The following is a 22364-nucleotide window of genomic DNA, read 5'->3' as shown; positions in this document are numbered from 1 at the left end:
TATTTTTCATAGGCACTCTATGTTTCCCTGGCCATATGAGCATTTTCTTTGTTGGGTCTAGCATAATACCTGTTTTCTTTGGCAATTTTGTGAAAAGATATTTAGGGATGGCTGCGACATCTGCCCCAGCATTCATTTTGAATGTCACTGTCTCATTTTGCAACTGAACCATTTTAGACCAGCCTTGTCTAATTGAATCTAAAGCTACAAGGAATGTGCTCTCTTCATCTGAATCATGGTCTCCTTTGTCCTCTTGCAGAACTGCTGTTGAGTGACTGGCTTTTATAATGGACAACTCAATTGCATTGGGGCATTTCACTTCTTTTGCTAGAGAGAGCTCTTTGACTTGGAATGGAGACCTGTTGCCTCTCCTGCATTTGAACATTTTACCTGTTCTTTGTTTTCCTTGTCTGTTTTGTTTAAGCTGAGCTCTACAGAAAGACCTCTTTCTGACTACACCTCAGTTGGGCCCTTCCTTTTTGTACAGCATCTAACTCTACCTCAGCATCATTATCGTACCAGAGTTCTGCCTTTTGCTAACAAACGTTCTCACTCTGCCTGACCATAGTAACAGCTCTCTTTAGTGCTAGTTTTGCCTGCACTCAAAATTTCACTGGCAATTTGGTGTCTAGAGGCCCAACAACATTCCTGTCTCTCATGAGCTCATCTCTCAGATTTCCATATGCACGGCTGTCTGACAGGGCATAGACATACTGTGATGAAGTCATTTACATTTTCATCGGGATCCTGTTTTCTGGAGTTGAACTTTGCCCTCTCATACATCACATTTCACTTTCCTGTGAAATATACTTTTAATTCACCCTGCACTGTTTGTATTCGTTTCTCTAGCACCTGTCAGTCCTAATCCACCCTTGATATCATTTGCTTTGTCACCAAAGCAATAGATCAGTGTGCTTATTTGATGGTCTTATGGAGCCTGAGTGAGATTGCTTGCAACCCTAAATCTCTCAAAGTCCCCTGGTTTAGAGAAATCAAATGTCTCAGGTAACTTTTTAGGTTACTAGATGTAGGCACTGCAGGTATTTACTTTATACCCTGTTTGGCTTTTTATCTGCTATTTTATTTACTTGGACTACAGAAATCTTTGATTCTCTCCCTGAGAGTCTGACTGACTTCTCTGTGTCTCTGTACACTTCCCCAAACTAGCGGCCCACACTTTTGAGTGCTGCTCGAAGGCGTTGCCTAGCAACCCTGGCTAGGCCTCAGCTCAACCTCGGTCCATAGGCATAGGTAGTCCTAGAACACCTCCCATGGATATATGCAAATGAGAACAGACTTACTGCAAACTCTCTCTTGTTTGGTCTGTAGATCAAATTTGTTGATGGTCAACCACTTCTGACCCCATGTTGTGTTCACTATTCAGAGTTAATGTAGAGACCACAAGGATGCCAGCAGCATGCAGGATCTTTGATTGAACTTTTCTGATAATGCTGATTGGGCAATATCTGATGTGGGAGTGACTACCTGAGTGACATATGAATAACTCTATTAACTACAACGACAGAAACAGCTCACATTTTCCACTGCTGTTCCACTGATGTAAAGAGCGGTGTGAGTGCTTGGAGTTCTCCTGAAGTCAATAACCGTCGCCTTCATCCTGGTGACAATGAGGAAGAGGCTATTTACCTGGCACCAGGTCTCGAGCTCTTCAAACTCTTCTCTGTAGGCTGCCTCATCATTGTTACTGATGAGCCCCACCATTGCAATATTATCTGCGAACTTGACAACGTGATTACTCGGGTGTTTGGCCATTCAGTCATGTGTCAGCAGAGTGTATAGCAAGGGGCTCAGCACGCTGCCCAGCATTCTGGATTATGGCAGGGAGGTGCAGTTATGCATCCTGACTCTCTAAGGTCTGTTGGTTAGGAAGTCCATTTGCACAGTGTGTATTTGGACCAAGGAATTGGAATTTGTTCACCGAGGTCTGTGGCACAACAGTGTTGAATGCCAAACTGAAATGCAGAAACAGCACTCTGACCCATAATTGTCTTTGTTTTCTAGGTGGGTCAGGGCCCAGGTGCACGACAGATGCTAAGACATCTGTTGTAGAGTGGTTCTGTCAGTAAACCTATCGGTGCATGTCCAATGTGCTTTTGGTACATTGGCCTTTATAAATCAAAGAACTGAGTATAAGAGTTGGAATGTAATGGTGAGCTTGTACAAGACATTGGTGAGACCGAATTTGGAGTATTGTGTGCAGTTTTGGTCACCGAATTACAGGAAGGATATTAATAAGGTTGAAAGAGTGCAGAGAAGGTTTACAAGGATGTTCCCGGGACTTGAGAAACTGAGTTACAGAGAAAGGTTGAATAGGTTAGAACTTTATTCCCTGGAGCGTAGGAAAATGAGGGGTGATTTGATAGATGTGTATAAAATTATGATGGGTATAGATAGAGTGAATGCAAGCAGGCTTTTTCCACTGAGGCTAGGGGAAAAAAAAAGAGGTCATGGGTTAAGGGTGAAGGGGGAAAAGTTTAAAGGGAACATTGGGGGGGCTTCTTCACACAGAGAGTGGTGGGAGTGTGGAATGAGCTGCCAGATGAAGTGGTGAATGCAGGATCACCTTTGACATTTAAGAAAAACTTGGATGGGTATAGGGATGAGAGGGGTTTGGAGGGATATGGCCCAGGTGCAGGTCAGTGGGGTGAGGCAGAAAAATGGTTCGGCACAACCAAGAAGGGCCAAAAGGCCTGTTTCTGTGCTGTAATGTTCTATGGTTCTATGAAATGGAGTTTTTGATATGTACCTTTATCAGCCATTCAAAGCACTTCATGATTATTGGCACCAGTGCCACCAGGCAATAGTTGTTTAGTCCTGAAGCTGCAGAGTTCTTTGGTATAGGGATGATGATGGCTTATTTGAAGCATGTGGAGACAGCAGCCTGGATGAGTGATGTGTTCAAGATGTCCATGAAGACATCAGTGAGCTGGTGTACACACTCCCTGAGTACACGTGAAGATCAGGGACTCCAGGAATAAATGTAGATCTGTCATGTATATTGGACCCAAAGGCATTCTGCTCTGCTGCACAACTCAGTAGGTAAAGGAATTCAAATCTCTGAGCCAATCTTGCATTATCATCTCTCTAATATACTGCATTGTCTTAAAATCATTTACAAAGCAGTCATTCAGTATCAATTACCTAAAAGTAAAATAAAGAAGATACTGGAAGTCTGAGAAACAAAACATAATGGAAATATTTTCAATAGATTAGGCAGCATCTGTGGAAAGAGTTTCATGTCCAAAATTCAGCTTCTCTATCAATGGATGCTGTCTGACCTGCTGAGTGTTTCTAGCATTTTCAGATTTCAGCTAAAGTCAAGCAGCATCTATCGAGAAACAGAGCCAAAAGTTCAGACTAGTCATCTTCTGTCAGTGAATGATTCTATTTTGATAACTACATGCAAACTTTACTTTAACAGCATGAAATCATTTGAGTTAATTGGCCCACAAGTGATATCATTGACATTGGGATATCAATAAGACAGAAACTTGGCATTAAACACCCATGTTCTCATCTACTCTTGGATTTACTAAGTGTATACTGCATATTGCACATTTAGACAGAGAGGTAACGTAAAGATTTTTACTCCTCATGTACGTGAAGGATGTAAGAAATAAAGCCAATTCAATTCGTGAACAGTACTCCACTAGATGCAAATACGAATATATGATGGGGGAATATCTGACTTCATACACAAAAAACATGGACTAACAATCTGAAGACCTGAATTCAATTCTTACCATTGATTTAAATTTGGAACATAATCTGAAATATAAGAAAGTGCATAGGCAATGTTGACCATAAAACTACTGGATTGAAATAAAATTTGTCTGGGCTCTGGTTCGCTGACAATGGAGAAAAACTGCTATCCTTACTATGGATTATACAAGACTCACAATATCTTTAATATTTCAATCTTTTCCCTTTCAGGGTTCTTTGGAAGACCCTGACCTGGAGTTACACGCTGACTTCGGTTCTTTGTAAGAATGGGACCCGTTCTCAGGGTTTCAGGACTGGCCGTTTCTCGGGATGCCAAGGGTTTGGTCTGAGAGTCCGGCTCGGATTTGGAAGCCTAAGATCCTGGGGCTCTGGAGACGTGTGGATTGAGGGTCAGTGTCAGGGCAAGAGACCTGTATGTTGGGGGAGTTGCAGAATCCGCAATTGTGGGCCCAAAGACCCAGGATCTTAATAATAAGGGAGAGAGAGAATCTGCGGTATGTTGAATGCCAGGTGAAATGCAAAGTCTTTGGGGTAACTACAAGTCTGTGTCTTAGCTGTTGCTTTGCTCACATTTGAGTGTTTGGTGGAGGTGCCGATGCTGTTTTTTGCCAGTGGGGGGGGGGGGGGATTGTTGCTCCCTGCCGCTTACGCGCAGGAGGAGGGAGCTGTGGGGCATTGGGGTTCTTACTTGTAACTGTCATTCATTCTTTGGGGCACTTCTCTGTTTTCATGGATGTTTGCGAAGAAAAAGCATTTCAGGATGTATATTGTATACATTTCTCTGACATTAAGTTGGACCTTTGAACAATATTCCGACAGTTTCTTAAAAATGTCTCATGAATTGGTGTGGAAACTGTCAGGGGAAATCTGGGATGGATATTCCTAATGAGACATAAACAGAAGAAACAATATTTATAATAATGCTGTTGAATGTCGAATGTCAGAGGGATATAGTAAACCTGTTGGAGATGGGAGTTGTATGCCACAAATGTTACCCTGACATCTAGCAGATGACACATCAATGTTGTTTAGCTGTTTCTGAAAGCAAGCATAGATTGTTACTTTATCAGCAGCTGAAGTTGGTGGCCCCAGGATACTGCCCAGAGATGCTGCATCCAGAGATTGAGATGAGATAAAAACCTCAACCATCTTATTCTAAGTGAAATGTAACTCCAAAACCAGGAGACTTCTCTGTCTGGTTCCCGTGACTCCAGTTTTACCAAGGCACCTTGCTATCACATTGGGTTATGTTAAGAGACTATCTCAATAGCAGTCCTCAGCTAATTCAGGGCACTATCATGAGTTTTGTTTCATTCCAATAGCAATAATTGTCAGCTTTATACCTCCCACTTGCATTTGAACAATTTGGGAAAGTTTGGATTACTTTTGTCAATGTTATCTACTACAAAGATGAGAAATTAAAACTTGACTGTAATAAAAAAGTCTTGTGAGCATCTTCCTATCCTTCACTCACAGACACTGAAATTAATTAGTTTTCAGGCAACACCATCAGCATAGGTAAATGTGGTTACTTTTCCTTGCCCAATCTCTCTTCACCCTGACAAAGGTTTTAAACTGCAAATCAGATTTCCTAAATTCTGTAACATTTCTATAAGCTCCAGGCCAAACTTTAAAATAACTAAAACTACCGATCGAATTGAACCATTCCAGTCTTTGTTTTCTCAAGTGTCAACAATCAACCAATTAGCTCATTATTCTACTTATGAGTGCTGGTGGGTTGGTCAGCAGGGGAAGAGGAGTGATATGAGCTTGGAAGAAGATATTGTCACAGCCTGGCAGCTCTCTTCATTCCCCAATATCAGCATAGATATTGCACTTCCCATCAGAGACAGATGTTGGTAATTAAAAGTAGAAGTTCAGCTGTATCTTCACTCACAGACACTGAAGTTGATTAGTTTGCTAGCAACAGCATCGGTAGAAGTGGCAAGACACATTGTATACTAGCCTTCCTTAGTCTTGAATACATGAGGAGCCAGGCCATGATCCAACCCTTCCAGAAATTGGTCAGACCTCAGCTGCAGGACGGTATGTAGTTCCAGTCACCACACTGAAGGAAAGATGTGATCGCCAGACAGAGTGCAAAGGAGATTCAGCAGTAAGTTGCCTAGGATGGAGCATTTCATTTGTGAGGAGAGACTGGAGCAGAGGTGGTTAAGAGGGAATGTGATTGAAGCATACAAAATGATGAGGCTCTAGAAGAGAAAGTGCTCCACATATGAGGTAGATAAAAAGGGAGGGCATAGATTTAGAGTATGGGGTAAGAAGTTTAAAAGGAACTTGAGGTGGACTTTGCAGAGAGTGGTGAGTATGCAGAATGCACTACTGGAGAAAATGGTGATGCAGAGTCACTGACTGTTGTTGGATTAGACTGTATAATTGTTACTTTCTTTGTAGCTTGAATTTTTTATGCCTGCAAATATTTTATATAATTACCTATGTACAGTATGTGCAATTGTTCAGTGCATATCCTAGTGGTTACAGTTCTTTGTATTATTCCAGAAGCTTCATTATTAGAATAGGGGCTACCTGATTCATTACCTCTCATCTACAAATGTCAATGGAATGTCTGTTATCAGTGATATAAGAAGAGCAAATCACGTAGGGTCAGGCTCTCTTTTTATTTTGTTCTTTCTTGCTGTCGCTACTAGGCTGTTGCTACCGCTTTTCCCAATTCCTTTGTTCTCTTAGCGCTTAATAAACAATCATAAGCAACAAGTTTTGTGACTCATTCGTGACTTCTGAAAAACCTTGGAACAAAAACACCAGAATCCAACAATTTTTGGCATAGGAGCATAGTAGACGAAGCGGAAGCTTCCGGCACCAAACTTAAAAGGAGGAAAGATCTCCCTCAAATTTCCAAATCATCCAAGCAAACTGAATACTGTAAATACTGGTGTATCAGCCAACTATCTGGCCCTAAATTTTGGTCCTAAAATTAGGGGGTCATCTTATACAGATGGTGCCAGCTTTGGAAAAATGAATACACAGAAGACAGGTCATGTTTATTGGCTGTTTTTGAGTCAAATTCGTTCCACTGTCGACGTATGAATTCTTTGAATGGTTTGTTTAAACTCACATCTAGTGGCTGGAGCACAGACATCAAACCACCGGGGAGCAAGACGTACAAAAAAGCTGGATGAACTCAGCAGGTCAGGCAGCATCCATTGAAAGAAGCAGTTAACGTTTCGGGTCAAGACCCTTTGTCAGGACTGAAGGAGGAGGGGGCAGGGGCCCTATAAAGAAGGTGGGGGGAGGGTGGAAAACTAATCAGAGGAAAGATCAAGGGGTGGGGGAGGAGAAGCAGGGAGGGGATAGGCAGGAAAGGTGAAGAAGGAATCTCAGGGGAAAGCACTATGGGTAGCAGAAGAAGGCAGAGTCATGAGAGGTGATAGGCAGCTAGAAGAGGAGGCAGAGTGAAAGTGGGATGGGGAAGGGAGAGGGAGGGAATTACCAGAAGTTGGAGAATTCGATGTTCATACCAAGGGGCTGGAGACTACCCAGACGGTATATGAGGTGTTGCTCCTCCAATCGAAGTTTGGCCTCATCATGGCAGTAGAGGAGGCCATATGTATGGACATATCCAAATGGGAATGTGAAGGAGAGTTGAAGTGGGTGGCAACCGGGAGATCCTGTCTGTTGTGGCAGATGGAGCGTAGGTGCTTGATGAAGCGATCCTCCAATCTGTGTCAGGTCTCGCCGATGGAGAGGAGGCCGCTCCAGGAGCACCGGATGCAATAGATTACCCCAACAGACTCACAAGTGAAGTGTTGCCTCACCTGGAAGGACTGTTTGGGGCCCTGAGTGGTGGTATGAGATGAGGTGTAGGGACAGGTGTAGCACTTACGCTTGCCAGGATAAGTGCCAGGTGGGAGATCTGTGGGGAGGGACGTGTGGACCAGGCAGTCGCGGAGGGAACGATCCTTGTGAAAAGCAGATAGGGGTAGAGAGGGAAAGACGTCCTTAGTGGTGGGGTCCTGTTGAAGGTGGCGGAAGTTGCGGAGGATAATATGATGGATCCAGAGGCTGGTGGGGTGATAGGTGAGGACAAGGGGGACACGGTCCCTGTTGTGGTGACGGGAGGATGGGGTGAGGGCCAAAGTGCGGGAAATGGAGGAGATGCAGGTGAGGGCATCATTGATGACAGCAGAAGGGAAACCACGATTCTTAGAGAAAAAGGACAGTTGGGATATCCTGGAATGGAAAGCCTCATCCTTGGAGCAGATGCGGCGGAGACGTTGGAACTGGGAATAGGGAGTAGAATTTTTGCATTTGGTAGGGTGGGAAGAGGTATATTCAATGTAGTTATGGAAGTCAGTGGGTTTATAGAAGATGTCAGTGGACAGTCTATCCCCAGAGATAGAGACCGAGAGATCGAGAAAGGGGAGAGAAGTGTCCAAGATGAACCAAGTGAATTTGAGGGCTGGGTGAAAGTTAGAGGCAAAGTCAATGAAATTGACCAGCTCAGCATGGGTGCAGGAAGCAGCACCAATATAGTCGTCAATGTATTGAAGGAAAAGTTGGGGAGCAGTACCAGTATAGATTTGGAGCATACACTGTTCCACATAACCCACGAAGAGGCAGGCATAGCTGGGGCCCATGCGAGTGCCCATAGCTACACCCTTGGTCTGGAGAAAGTGGGAAGAGCCGAAAGAGAAATTATTAAGTGTGAGTACCAGTTCCGCCAGCCTGAGGAATGTGGTGGTGTTGGGGAACTGGTGAGGTCTATTGTCCAGAAAGTAGCGGAGGGCCGTATCGTGACACCTGACAAGTGCGCTTTGAACATGTCCTAGACAAGTAGTGACTTCTCCTTTCTGAAACCTTCAGGATGGCGACACCACACCTCTTTAACCCACTTCAAGCAATCCACTTCGTCCATCCAGCAGCGTTCTTGAATATAAACAACAACACCCTGCGGGAATTTTCTGAGCAATCTTTGTTTTTTGTCTCAACACAAGATCACGTCTATTTATAAATTGGGTGCATCAGCTTTGCATAGCTTTGAAATTTTCGCTGACCTCACGGCGCTCTTCGGCCATTTCAAAGCTTGAACTTGTATCATTTCTCTGCTAACAATATATCCAGACAATCGTTGGTGATTCACCCACTCTAAAACTCTTTCTTCAAGTTCTGGCCTCTGGCATGTTTTCCCGCGATTTGCACATTTCATCTTTGGCATTTCCCTCAGCGTGTCCTCTGCCTTTCTCCACTCTCACTTGTTTCTCGTTTACACTGAACTTCTTAGCAGCTGCAGAATTATTGGTTCCTTTAGCAAAATCAGCAATCTTCAGCTTGAAGCCAGCATCAGATCACATTTGTTTTAATCTTTTGTACACTGTGGTCGCAAACGCAATACTGAGTACACGTACTGATCCCGCCACCCCGTGTTATGTTTTAACGAGATTACAATGGGCGCTAAATGGTTTCACAGGGGTTACATTTCAGAGGATTCTTTACCATTGGGAACCTAATTCAAAACTTCCCTCCCTGACTTATTTATTTATTAAGAATTAGCTTATAACACTCTACAATGTGTAGGCTTATTTTCTTAGCAGGTATTGGTTCATAAAATTTCCAGGTTCCAGATCCGGCAAAGCTGAGTACCGGCATGTGAGATCTTGTGATCTTTTCTGGTTAAATCAAAAACCTCTACAAAAGGGGTCGGCTTATACAAAGGTAACATGAAAAAGTCACTTTTTTAACCTTGAAAATGGGGAGGCAGCGGTTTATACTCTGGGTTGGCATATACACTAGAATTTACAGTAGTTCTTGTTTCAATGAACCATCTAGTAAAAGGTTAAGAGTGAGGGAAACTAATATCCATTGTTATTGGAGGAAAAAAATCAGACCAGCTCTGTTCAAATTAAATTTGTACCAGTCAGTGGAGTACCTATTAAATCTTTTGATTGTAATCTAGTGATTTAAAGAAAACTAGACTACCATCAATCAAATAGTATAGTATGACAATTGGAGTCTAAGTGCTAAAAGGTATGTGTAGATTAAGTGTTATGTGAAGCAAATTAAGGCAATGGCCAAAGTTGTGAAACCAACCACAGAGTTTCCAGTTACATGTGAACAGATGACTGAGGGTTTGACTTTTTACCTGAAAGAACATTTCTGTTTGATAAGATTAATGAAAAACTCCAGATGAAGGTTGAATCTAATGAAATGTGGCTCCTGAATGATCCTGTGAAAACATGAGAAAAGATACAGAAAATGACTTCGGGCAAAATATAAACCACCAGGTTTATTGCAGTTTATAGGCGTGAACACACTGGGATGGAAGAACATCTTAAGTTAATGCAGGTTCCGCTTGAGAATCAACTTTGTGAGTTTAACCGAGCAACTGAAGTTAACTGATAAATTAGGGAAAGAAAAAGGAACATATGATCAACTAGAAAAAAAGCATGATAGAAACAGTAAAAAAAAGTCTAAAGAGCAAACTTCTGCATTAACAAAGTGAGTGAAAAAATATTATGTGTAATTGAATCAAAGTGGATTTATGGAGCTTCATGACAAACTGAAGCAGTATGAGAAAGCTCAACAGGGACTTCAAGTGGGCAGTTCTGCCAGTAATACTTCTTGGGAAACACCCCCTATGTTGGACAGTCCTCTGAGACAACGCCACCACCAAAACTGCAAGAAATTACAGCGAGGACATGATATGGACTCCACAGCGGCCTCTAGCAGCTCAAGTGAGGATAACCATGATGAAACAATAGTATTGGCAACTATGTTACAGCTTGCTCCAATAAAGACCAAGGGATTGAAGATGCATAAGGTTGAAGATGGAAACTATGACAGGAGACATCTAGATTTCCATTAACCACTTGAAGTGGAAAAGATTGATAAGTGGTCCAGGGAAGTTACACATCCTAAAAAGGAAGTTTTAAGATCTGGGCTGAGCTTCAATGTACGAAGAACATATGCAAACTGTGCCCATATGATGGCATCCAAATTTTGGTTACTAGGTTGGCTTCTCAGCAAATAAGATAGTGAAATCATAAAGTTGGTGGCAACATGGGAGATAATAAACAAAATACACAAGGCAGTTGGAAATGCTGTTAAAAGGTGTTTGGAAGAACAAACCCTAATACAGATGGATTGGAGGAAAATGGTTGATTGCAAGCAAAAGATTTTTGGGAATGTTTCTGAATATGAGGAAAGTTACAGGACAGCTTGGTTAAGTTATTCAGAAGTTCTGAGATTAAACAAATATAACTCAGGGGACTCTGTATATGCAGTATACAAAATAAGATAGATCTTGTATCATAATTAGAATCAGCAGGTATGACATTGTGGGCATCCCTGAATGGTGGCTGAAAGAAGACCTTAGTTGGGAGTTTAAAATCCAAGGATATGCTTTGTACAACAGGACAGGCAATTGGCAGAGGAGGGGAGGTGGCTCTGTTGGTAAAAAAAAATTAATCAGTTTTTAAAAAGAAGTGACGTAGGATCAAAAGATGTTGAATTCTTGTGAGTAGGGTTAAGAAACTGCAAAGGTAAAAATTCTCTGATGGGAAATATATGCAGGCTCTTGAACACTAGCCAGTACATGGGATAAATATAACAACAGAAGATTGAAAATGTATGTAATAAGGACAATGTTACGACAGTCATGAGGTTTTCAGTATGCAGGTAAATTGGGAAAATCAGGTTGGTGCTGGATCCCAAGAGAGGAATTTGTTGAATGCCTACCAGATGGCTTTTTATAGCAGCTTGAGGTTGAGCCCACTAAGGGAATGGTAACTCTGGACTGGGTGTTGTGTAATGAATTAGATTTGATGAGGAAGTTTAAGGTACTGAGGAGGAAATGATTATAATATGATAGAGTTCACCCTGCATTAGACGGGGAGAAGATAAATTCAAATATATCAGTATTAGAGCGGAGTAAAGGGAGTTACAGAAGCACATGAGAGGAGCTGGCCAAAATTGAGTGGAAGTGAATCCTTGGATTTTAAGCTCCCAACTAAGATCTTCTTTCAGCCACCACTCAGGGATGCCCACAATGTCATACCTGCTGATTCTAATTACGATACAAGATCTATCTTATTTTGTATACTGCATATACAGAGTCCTCTGTGTTATATTTGTTTAATCTCAGAACTTCTGAATAACTTAACCAAGCTGTCCTGTAACTTTCCTCATATTCAGAAACACTAGCACACATGACAGCAGAACAAGTGCTAGAGTTTCTTGGAACAATGTGGAAGGCACAGAATACATACATCCCAAAATGAACAATTATTTTAAAGGGAGGATGAGGCAACAAGTGAAGTCAAAGACAGTATATAATATAGAGGGTGTACAGGTATATAATACAAAAAAAATACTGGGAAATTAGAGAATTGGGCAGCTTTTAAAAACCAACAGAAGGTAACTAAAAAAAAACCTAAGGAGAGAAAAGAAGAAATATGAATGTAAACTAGCAAAAATATCAAAGAGGATACAAAAGGTTTTTCAGATATACAGTATGAAGAATAAAAGAGGGACGAGAGTGGACATTGGACTGCTGGAAAATGACGCTGGAGAGGTAATAATTGGGGGTCAAAGAAATAGTAGACAAACTTAATAAGTATTTTGAACCAGTCTTCTCTGGAAAACACAAGCAGTATGTCAAAAATTTGAGAATATCAGTGGGCAGAGGTGAGTGCAGTTGCTATTACTAAAGAGAAGATGCTTAGTAAGCTGAAAGTTCTTAAGGTAGATAAGTCAGCTAGAACAGATGGATTACACCACAAGATTCTAAAAGAGGAAGCTGAAAAGATTCTGGAGGCATAAATAGTGATCTTTCAAGAATCATTATATTCTGGAATGGTACCAGAGGACTGGAAAATTGTAAATGTTACTCTACTTTTTAAGAAGGAAGGGAAGCAGAAGAAAGAAGATTTTAGGCTAGTTAGCCGGGCTACAGTGTTGGGAAGAGTGTATTTTTAAGGATGTGGTTTTGGGGTACTTGAAGGAGCATGATAAAGTAGATCAAGTCAAGTCAAGTCACATCACTTTTATTGTCATTTCGACCATAACTGCTGGTACAGTACATAGTAAAAATGAGACGTTTTTCAGGACCATGGTGTTACATGATACAGTACAAAAAACTAGACTGAACTATGTAAAAAAAAAATCAACACAGAGAAAAAAAAACACACGGTTTCCTTAAAGGGAAATCTTACCTGACAAATCTGTTGGAATTTTTTGAGGATGTTACAGGCAGGATAGTCAAAGCAAAGTGGATCTTGTTTACTTAGATTTTCAGAAAGCCATTGACAAAGTGCCACACTTGAGGCTGCTAATCAAAATAAGAGCCCATGGTGCCACAGGAAAGATAGTAGCGTGGATAGAAGATTGGCTGACTGGCAAGAGGCAAAGAGTGGAAATAAAGGGGGTCTATTCTGGCTGGCTGCTGCTGACTAGTGGTATTCTGCAGTGGTCGGTATTGGGACCAATTTTATCACATTATGTCAATGACTTGGATGATGGAAGTTGACAGCTTTGCGACCATTTTGCAGATGATACAAAGACCAGTGCAGGGGTAGGTAGAATTGAGGAAGTAAGGAGGATGCAGGATAACTTAGACAGATTCGGAGAATGGACAATGAAATGGCAGATGGAATATACAGACAGACAGACATACTTTATTGATCCCGAGGGAAATTAGGTTTCATTATAACCGCACCAACCAAGAATAGTGAAGAAATATAGCAATATAAAACCATAAATAATTAAATAATAATAAGTTGATCATGCCCAGTGGAAATAAGTCCAGGACCAGCCTATTGGCTCGGGGTGTCTGACACTCAGAGGGAGGAGTTGTAAAGTTTGATGGCCACAGGTAGGAATGACTTCCTATGACGCTCAGTGTTGCATCTCGGTGGAATGAGTCTCTGGCTGAATGTATCCTGTGCCTAACCTGAACATTATGGAGTGGATGGGAGACATTGTTCAAGATGGCATGCAACTTGGACAGCATCCTCTTTTCAGACACCACCATCAGAGAGTCCAGTTCCACCCCCACATCATCACTGGCCTTACAAGTGAGTTTGTTGATTCTGTTGGTGTCTGATACCCTCAGCCTGCTGCCCCAGCACACAACAGCAAACATGATAGCACTGGCCACCACAGCCTCGTAGAACATCCTCAGCATTGTCTGGCAGATGTTAAAGGACCTCAGTCTCCTCAGGAAATAGAGATGGCTCTGACCCTTCTTGTAGACAGCCTCAGTGTTCTTTGACCAGTCCAGTTTATTGTCTATTCATATCCCTAGGTATTTGTAATCCTCCACTAGGTCCACACTGACTCCGCGGATGGAAACAGGGGTGACCGGTGCCTTAGCCCTCCTCAGGTCCACCACCAGCTACTTAGTCTTTTTCGCATTAAGCTGCAGATGATTCTGCTCACATGTGACAAAGTTTCCCACCATAGCCCTGTACTCAGCCTCATCTCCCTTGCTGATGCATCCAACTATGGCAGAGTCTTCAGAAAACTTCTGAAGGTGGTGAGACTCTGTGCAGTAGTTGAAGTCTGAGGTGTAGATGGTGAAGAGAAAGGGAGACAGGACAGTCCCCTGTGGAGCCCCAGTGCTGCTGACCACTCTGTCTGACACACAGTGTTGCAAGCGCATGTACTGTGGTCTGCCAGTCAGGTAATCAATAATCCATGACACCAGGGAAGCATCCACGTGCATCACTGTCAGCTTCTCACCCAGCAGAGCAGGGTGGATGGTGTTGAACGCACTGGAGAAGTCAAAAAACATGACCCTCACAGTGCTCGCCGGCTTGTCCAGGTGGGCGTAGACACGGTTCAGCAGGTAGGTGATGGCATCCTCAACTCCTAGTCGGGGCTGATAGGCAAACTGGAGGGGTTTGAACTGTGGCCTAACCATAGGCCGGAACTGCTCTAGAACAAGTCTCTCCATGAAGTGCCATGAAGTGTATGTTTGGAGACTTTGGTATCGGGAATAAAGGCACAGACTATTTTCTAAACAGAGAAAATTCACAAATTAAAGGTGCAAAGGGATTTGGGAGTCCTCATGCAGGATCTCCTCAGGTTAACTTGCAGGTTGAGTTTGTGGCAATGAAGCCAAATACAACATTAGCATTCATTTTGAGAGGACCAGAATATAAGAGCAAGGACACAATGCTGAGGATTTGTAAGGCATTGGTCAGATGACACTTGAAGTACTGTAAACAGCTTTGGGTACTGTATCTAAGAAAAGATGTGCTGGGACTGGAGAGACTCCAGAGGAGGTTCACAAGAATGATTCCGGGAATGAAAGGGTTAACATGTGATGACCTTTTGATGGCTCTGGGCCTTTACACACTTGAGTTTAGAAAAATGAGGGGCAGCTCACATTGAAACCTGTTGAATATTGAAAGGCCTAGATACATTGGATGTAGAGAGAATATTTCCTACAATGGATAGGTTTTGGACCAGAGGGCACTACCTCAGAATAGAGCGACATCTATTTAGAACAGATATGAAGAGGAATTTCTTCAGCTGGAGCATGGGGAATCTGTGGAATCCTTTTCCACAGATGGTAGTGGAAGTCAAGTCATTGACTATATTTAAAGCGGAGGTTGATAGGTTTATGATTGGTCAGGGCATCCAAGGTTACAGGGAGAAAGCAGGAGAATGGAGTTGAGAGGGATAATAGATCAGTCGTGATGGAATGGCAGAGCAGACTCAATAAACTAATTCTGCTCCTATGTCTTAAAGTCCCCTACAGTCTACATTTATGGATGGCTTGAAACCAGATATTGCCAAAATGCTAAACTTGACAAAACTGAATTAGATTCAAATGTCATATTACATATAGTGAGCTAGTGCAAGCCACCAAACAAATAGAATGAGATATTGAAATCCAAATAAAATCATTACAGGTGGTTCAGTTACTTATTGATCAACAGCCACTGACCATGGGTCAACAGACATTGCTTCCTGGTCAACAGCCAAAGCTGCTGCAGATGAGTCAAAAGCCAACATCTATTCATCAGTTGAAGAAACTGGACTAGAATTCACCAAGTTCACAGTAACCTTAGTCCAAGTCACGCTTCTGAGGCCAGACCCTAAATCACAATGTCACTTTCGTGGTAAGAAAGGACATTGAACTAGAAATGGCTGGCATAGGAAACAAGATGGACAATAGAAACAAATTCAACAGCAAATTCAATCCCCTGCCTTGCAAATGTCGGGAGATTCTAATTGATGACACGCTTTCAACAAGCATTGTTGGATGTAACAGTCAAAAATTGACTCGGCCCTTACTTGCAGCCCTTGCTTGCCTTTATAAAGAAAAATTAGAAGGCTTATATACTGACTTATTGATTGGAAATTAATGTGCCAAATTCTTATTGGATATACAGGAGCTGAGATAACATTTATAACAAAATCTATTGCCTGAAGGTGCAAAACATCACAGGATAACATCACGCAGGCGTGTGAAGGAGGCCCGGGAAGGAGGGAAGATATATAAAGGAGATACTGAGTGAGGTAGTTCTCTTTTGAAAGAGGACAGCGAGGCTTTGAGAGGAAGTGCGGCGGCGGCCACTTTCAAATTGTCCAATTGCGTCTCAGATCGGAGTTCTGAGAGGCGGGACTGCGCAGGCGCGTGAAGGAGGCCCGGGAAGGAGGGAAGATATATAAAGAACGCCGCCTTAAGCAGCGGGCAGCTTCGTTTGTGGGCAGCGGAGTGAGCCAGGCGCAGAGTGTAGGGCTTGGGCTCAGAGGGCTTAGGCGGAAGAGGGCACAGTATGCTTATCTTTTAGTTCTTGTTATTTTCAGTTATTTGGGAAGTATGAGTGTGAGGGCAGCTTGTTGTTCTCGGTGTCAGATGTGGGAGGTCCTGGAGTCTCCGAGCCTCCCGGACGTCCACATCTGCGCTAGGTGCGCCGAACTGCAGCTCCTGAGGGTCCGAGTTAGGGAACTGAAGCTGCAGCTCGATGACCTTCGCCTGGTCAGGGAGAGTGAGGAGGTGATAGAGAGGAGTTACAGGCAGGTGGTCACTCCGGGGCCTTGGGAGGCAGATAGGTGGGTCACGGTCAGGAAGGGGAAGAGGCAGGTACTAGAGAGTACCCCAGTGGCTGTACCCCTTGACAATAAGTACTCATGTTTGAGTACTGTTGGGGGGGACAGCCTACCTGGTGGGAGTGACAGTGGCCGAGCCTCCGGCACAGAGGACGGCCCTGTAGGTCAGAAGGGTAGGGTTAGAAGAAAGAGGTCCATAGTAATAGGGGACTCAATAGTCAGGGGCTCAGACAGGCATTTCTGTGGAGGTGACCGGGAGTCCCGGATGGTAATTTGCCTCCCTGGTGCCAGGGTTCGGGACATTTCTGATCGCGTCCAAGATATCCTGAAGTGGGAGGGTGAAGAGCCAGAGGTCGTGGTACATGTAGGTACCAATGACATAGGAAGGAAAGGGGAAGAGGTCCTGAAACAAGAGTATAGGAAGTTAGGAAAGCAGTTAAGAAGAAGGACCGCAAAGGTAGTAATCTCGGGATTACTGCCTGTGCCACGCGACAGTGAGAGTAGGAATAGAATTAGGTGGAGGATGAATGCGTGGCTGTGGGATTGGAGCAGGGGGCAGGGATTCAAGTTTCTGGATCATTGGGACCTCTTCTGGGGCAGGAGTGACCTGTTCAAGAAGGACAGGTTACACTTGAATCGTGGGGGGACCAATATCCTAGCGGGGAGGTTTGCTAGGGCTACAGGGCGGACTTTAAACTAGTAAGATGGGGGGGCGGGAGACTATTTGAGGAGACTATGGGAGAGGAGGTTAGTTCACCAGTGGAGCAAGTAAATAGACAGTGTGTGAGGGAGGAAAGGCAGGTGATGGAGAAGGGATGCGCTCAGCCCGAAGATGTAGGGGAGAAGAAAAAAAAGGATAATAAATTTGAATGCATTGTTAGGGATGGAAAGAGAGGAGGAGATGGAGAGTATCTTAAATGTATCTATTTTAATGCTAGGAGCATTGTAAGAAAGGTGGATGAGCTTAAAGCGTGGATTGATACCTGGAATTATGATGTTGTAGTTATTAGTGAAACATGGTTGCAGGAAGGGTGTGATTGGCAACTAAATATTCCTGGATTTAGTTGCTTCAGGTGTGATAGAGTAGGAGGGGCCAGAGGAGGAGCTGTTGCATTGCTTGTCCGAGAAAATCTTATGGCGGTGCTTTGGAAGGATAGATTAGAAAGCTCCTCTAGGGAGACCATTTGGGTGGAATTGAAGAATGGGAAAGGTGCGGTAACACTGATAGGAGTGTATTATAGGCCACCTAATGGGGCACGTGAGTTGGAAGAGCAAATGTGTAAGGAGATAGCAGATATTTGTAGTAAACACAAGGTGATGATTGTGGGAGATTTTAATTTTCCACACGTAGACTGGGAAGCTCATTCTGTAAAAGGGCTGGATGGTTTAGAGTTTGTGAAATGTGTGCAGGATAGTTTTTTGCAACAATACATAGAAGTACCGACTAGAGATGGGGCAGTGTTGGATCTCCTGTTAGGGAATGCGATAGGTCAGCTGACAGATGTATGTATTGGGGAGCACTTCCGGTCCAGTGATCACAATAGCATTAGCTTCAATATAATTATGGAGAAGGACAGGACTGGACCTAGAGTTGAGATTTTTGATTGGAGAAAGGCTAACTTTGAGGGGATGCGAAGGGATTTAGAGAGAGTGGATTGGGTCAAGTTGTTGTATGGGAAGGATGTAATAGAGAAATGGAGGTCATTTAAGGGTGAAATTATGAGGGTACAGAATCTTTATGTTCCTGTTAGGGTGAAAGGAAAGGTTAAAGGTTTGAGAGCACCATGGTTTTCAAGGGTTATTAGAAATTTGGTTCAGAAAAAGAGGGATGTCTACAATAGATATAGGCAACATGGAGTAAAGGAATTGCTCGAGGAATATAAAGAATGTAAAAGGAATCTTAAGAAAGAGATTAGAAAAGCTAAAAGAAGATACGAGGTTGGTTTGGCAAATAAGGTGAATGTAAATCCGAAAGGTTTCTACAGTTATATTAAAAGCAAGAGGATAGTGAGGGATAAAATTGGCCCCTTAGAGAATCAGAGTGGTCAGCTATGTGTGGAACCAAAGGAGATGGGAGAGATTTTGAATGATTTCTTCTCTTCGGTATTCACTAAGGAGAAGGATATTAAATTGTCTAAGGTGTGGGAAACAAGTAAGGAAGTTATGGAACCTATGACAATTAAAGAGGTGGAGGTACTGGCGCTTTTAAGAAATTTAAAAGTGGATTAATCTCCGGGTCCTGACAGGATATTCCCCAGGACCTTGAGGGAAGTTTGTGTAGAAATAGCAGGAGCTCTGACGGAGATCTTTAATATGTCATTAGAAACGGGGATTGTGCCGGAGGATTGGCGTATTGCTCATGTGGTTCCATTGTTTAAAAAGGGTTCTAGAAGGAAGCCTAGCAATTATAGACCTGTCAGTTTGACATCAGTGGTGGGTAAATTAATGGAAAGTATTCTTAGAGATAGTATTTATAATTATCTGGATAGACGGGATCTGATTAGAAGTAGCCAGCATGGATTTGTGCGTAGAAGGTCATGTTTGACAAACCTTATTGAATTTTTTGAAGAAGTTACGAGGAATGTTGACGAGGGTAAGGCAGTGGATGTAGTCTATATGGACTTCAGCAAAGCCTTTGACAAAGTTCCACATGGAAGGTTAGTTAAGAAGGTTCAGTCGTTAGGTATTAATGCTGGAGTAATAAAATGGATTCAACAGTGGCTAGATGGGAGATGCCAGAGAGTAGTGGTGGATAATTGTTTATCGGGATGGAGGCCAGTGACTAGCGGGGTGCCTCAGGGATCTGTTTTGGGCCCAATGTTGTTTGTAATATACATAAATGATCTGGATGATGGGGTGGTAAATTGGATTAGTAAGTATGCCGATGATACTAAGGTAGGAGGTGTTGTGGATAATGAGGTGGATTTTCAAAGCTTGCAGGGAGATTTATGCCGGTTAGAAGAATGGGATGAACATTGGCAGATGGAGTTTAATGCTGAGAAGTGTGAGGTTCTACATTTTGGCAGGAATAATCCAAATAGAACATACAGAGTAAATGGTAGGGCATTGAGGAATGCAGAGGAACAGAGAGATCTAGGAATAACTGTGCATAGTTCCCTGAAAGTGGAGTCTCATGTAGATAGGGTGGTGAAGAGGGCTTTTGGAACGCTGGCCTTTATAAATCAAAGCATTGAGTACAGAAGTTGGGATGTAATGCTAAAGTTGTACAAGGCATTGGTAAGGCCAAATTTGGAATATTGTGTGCAGTTCTGGTCACCGAATTATAGGAAAGATATCAATAAATTAGAGAGAGTGCAGAGACGATTTACCACGATGTTACCTGGGTTTCAGCAATTAAGTTACAGAGAAAGGTTGAACAAGTTAGGTCTCTATTCATTGGAGCGTAGAAGGTTGAGGGGGGATTTGATCGAGGTATTTAAAATTTTGAGAGGGATAGATAGAGTTGACGTGAACAGGCTGTTTCCATTGAGAGTAGGGGAGATTCAAACTAGAGGACAGTTAGGGGGCAGAGGTTAGGGGGCAGAGGTTTAAGGGAAACACGAGGGGGTATTTCTTTACTCAAAGAGTGATAGCTGTGTGGAATGAGCTTCCTGTAGAAGTAGTAGAGGCCAGTTCAGTTGTGTCATTTAAGGCAAAATTGGATAGGCATATGGACAGGAAAGGAGTGGACGGTTATGGGCTGAGTGCGGGTAGGTGGGACTAGGTGAGATTAAAGGTTCGGCACTGACTAGGAGGGCCAAGATGGCCTGTTTCCGTGCTGTGATTGTTATATGGTTATATGGTGATATTGGAGCAAAATTAGCTCATTTGGCCCATCGAGTCTGCTCTGCAATATCATTGACTAATATCTGTATATATGCATATGGAGCAGGAGGAATAATCAAAAACAAACCAGTAGAGGTACAACTTGATCCACAACTACGTAAAATACATTTCTTGAAATTACTGATAACGTGTATTTGCAAGTATCACATGAATTTGCTCGAGTTGTTGGGTATGTCACACACTCAGAAATGGTCCTCGTGCATAAGATGGTTCTTCAAAACCATATGGCATTGGCAATTGGGGGGTGGGGGGAGACGTGTAGTTATAGGCAAGGAGTGCTGTACTGACATACCTGATGAGTCTGAACAAATAACTGACTTGACTGATCATATTCATAAAGAAACAGCTAAAATATATCAATTTGATGGATGGGATTTCTTCAACTGGATTCATTTAAATCTAGGCAGCCAGAGTTACTCAATATTATGAATCATAATAGTTGCCCTGATATACCTTATGATAATTTAAATTGATTTTACTTGTGGTGGTCATTAATAGAGTGGTTTAAATTCATGTAAATGGCATGTACTTACAAAGACAAGCTACCTAACAGTGACATAATCCTATGAATACCTTTGATATTTTCATAACTTGGGTAGTTTTCTTTATTATTTTATGCTCAATGTAGATAGCACAAGTTTCTCTGTCTCTGAAGTTTCACGTTAATGATTTGAAATGTGTGATTTAGAATCAGGAATGTTGGATTAAATTGTATAATTGTAGCTTTCTTTGTGGTTTGAATTTCTTATGCCTGCTTGTATTTTATATAATCATACCTATGTGTATGGAATTGTTCATTGTTTTTTTTTGCTTACAGTTCTTTGCATTATTCTGGAAGCTTCTTGGGTATTGCACTATTTGAATAGGGGCTATCTGATTGAGTAACTCTTATCTACAAATTTGAATAGAATGTCTGTGGTATAAAGAAGAGCAGAGCACAAAGCTTAGGATCTCTTTCTTTGTTCTTTCCTACTTTCACTATTAGGCTCTTAATACTCTCCTTTTCCAATTCCTTGCTTCCTTTAGCGCTTAATAAATGATCATGAGCAGCAAGTTTTTTGCCTTGGTAACGCACACAAAATGCTGGAAGAACTTTGCAGGCCAGGCAGCATCCATGGAAGAGAGTAAATAGTCGATGTTTCGGGTCAAGACCTTTCACCAGTCCTGATGAAGGATCTCGGCCCAAGACTGTTAACTCTTTCCATAGATACTGCCTGAGTTCCTTCAGCCTGATGTGTGCGTAATTTGGATTTCCAGCACCTGCAGATTTTCTTGAGTTTAAGTTTTATGCTTCATTCTGGACTTCTGAAAAACCTCAGATCAAAAACATCAGAATCCAACACTGTATCTAAATACGCATTTGAATTGCCCAGGCTTTGAAGACTACGGACCAAGTGCTGGAAGATGGGATTAATATTGTTATATGTTCACTGTTCAGAGCAGATGTGTGGGCCCAACTGCCTGTCTCCATACTGGATGACTCTATGATGGTCCCAGATGAGTATGATAATTTTTGGTAACCTAATGTTCACAACACATGAGCAATGAAAGGAATTAGTATCTTTGAACTAGAAATGTGTATTTTTTTAAAACATTTTTAATGCTGGTAAACCAATCTGGCCGCACTTAAAATTGTTAACGCTCTCAAGATTAATAGGGATGACAAATTCAAAGAGAAGCCAATTACTTTGTGGTCTCCATTTAGCATGCTGGCTCTTGAAGAGGTTCAAGTT

At 42.4% G+C, this 22364-nt stretch overlaps 1 protein-coding gene across 1 annotated transcript in view; it reads right to left on the bottom strand.

The window, feature by feature from the left end:
• LOC132397675 (metabotropic glutamate receptor 8-like) overlaps positions 1-22364 on the bottom strand; it is a 381459-nt gene that overhangs the window by 184860 nt on the left and 174235 nt on the right. The window contains exon 3 of the mRNA XM_059976443.1: positions 9866-9949. Within this exon, the coding sequence (XP_059832426.1) occupies positions 9866-9949 (84 nt within the window). The remainder of the gene's footprint in view (positions 1-9865; positions 9950-22364) is intronic.

Source organism: Hypanus sabinus, chromosome 8 (assembly GCF_030144855.1).
Source record: "Hypanus sabinus isolate sHypSab1 chromosome 8, sHypSab1.hap1, whole genome shotgun sequence".
Taxonomy (NCBI): Eukaryota; Metazoa; Chordata; class Chondrichthyes; order Myliobatiformes; family Dasyatidae; genus Hypanus; species Hypanus sabinus.
This window is presented reverse-complemented; position numbering and strand designations above follow the sequence as displayed.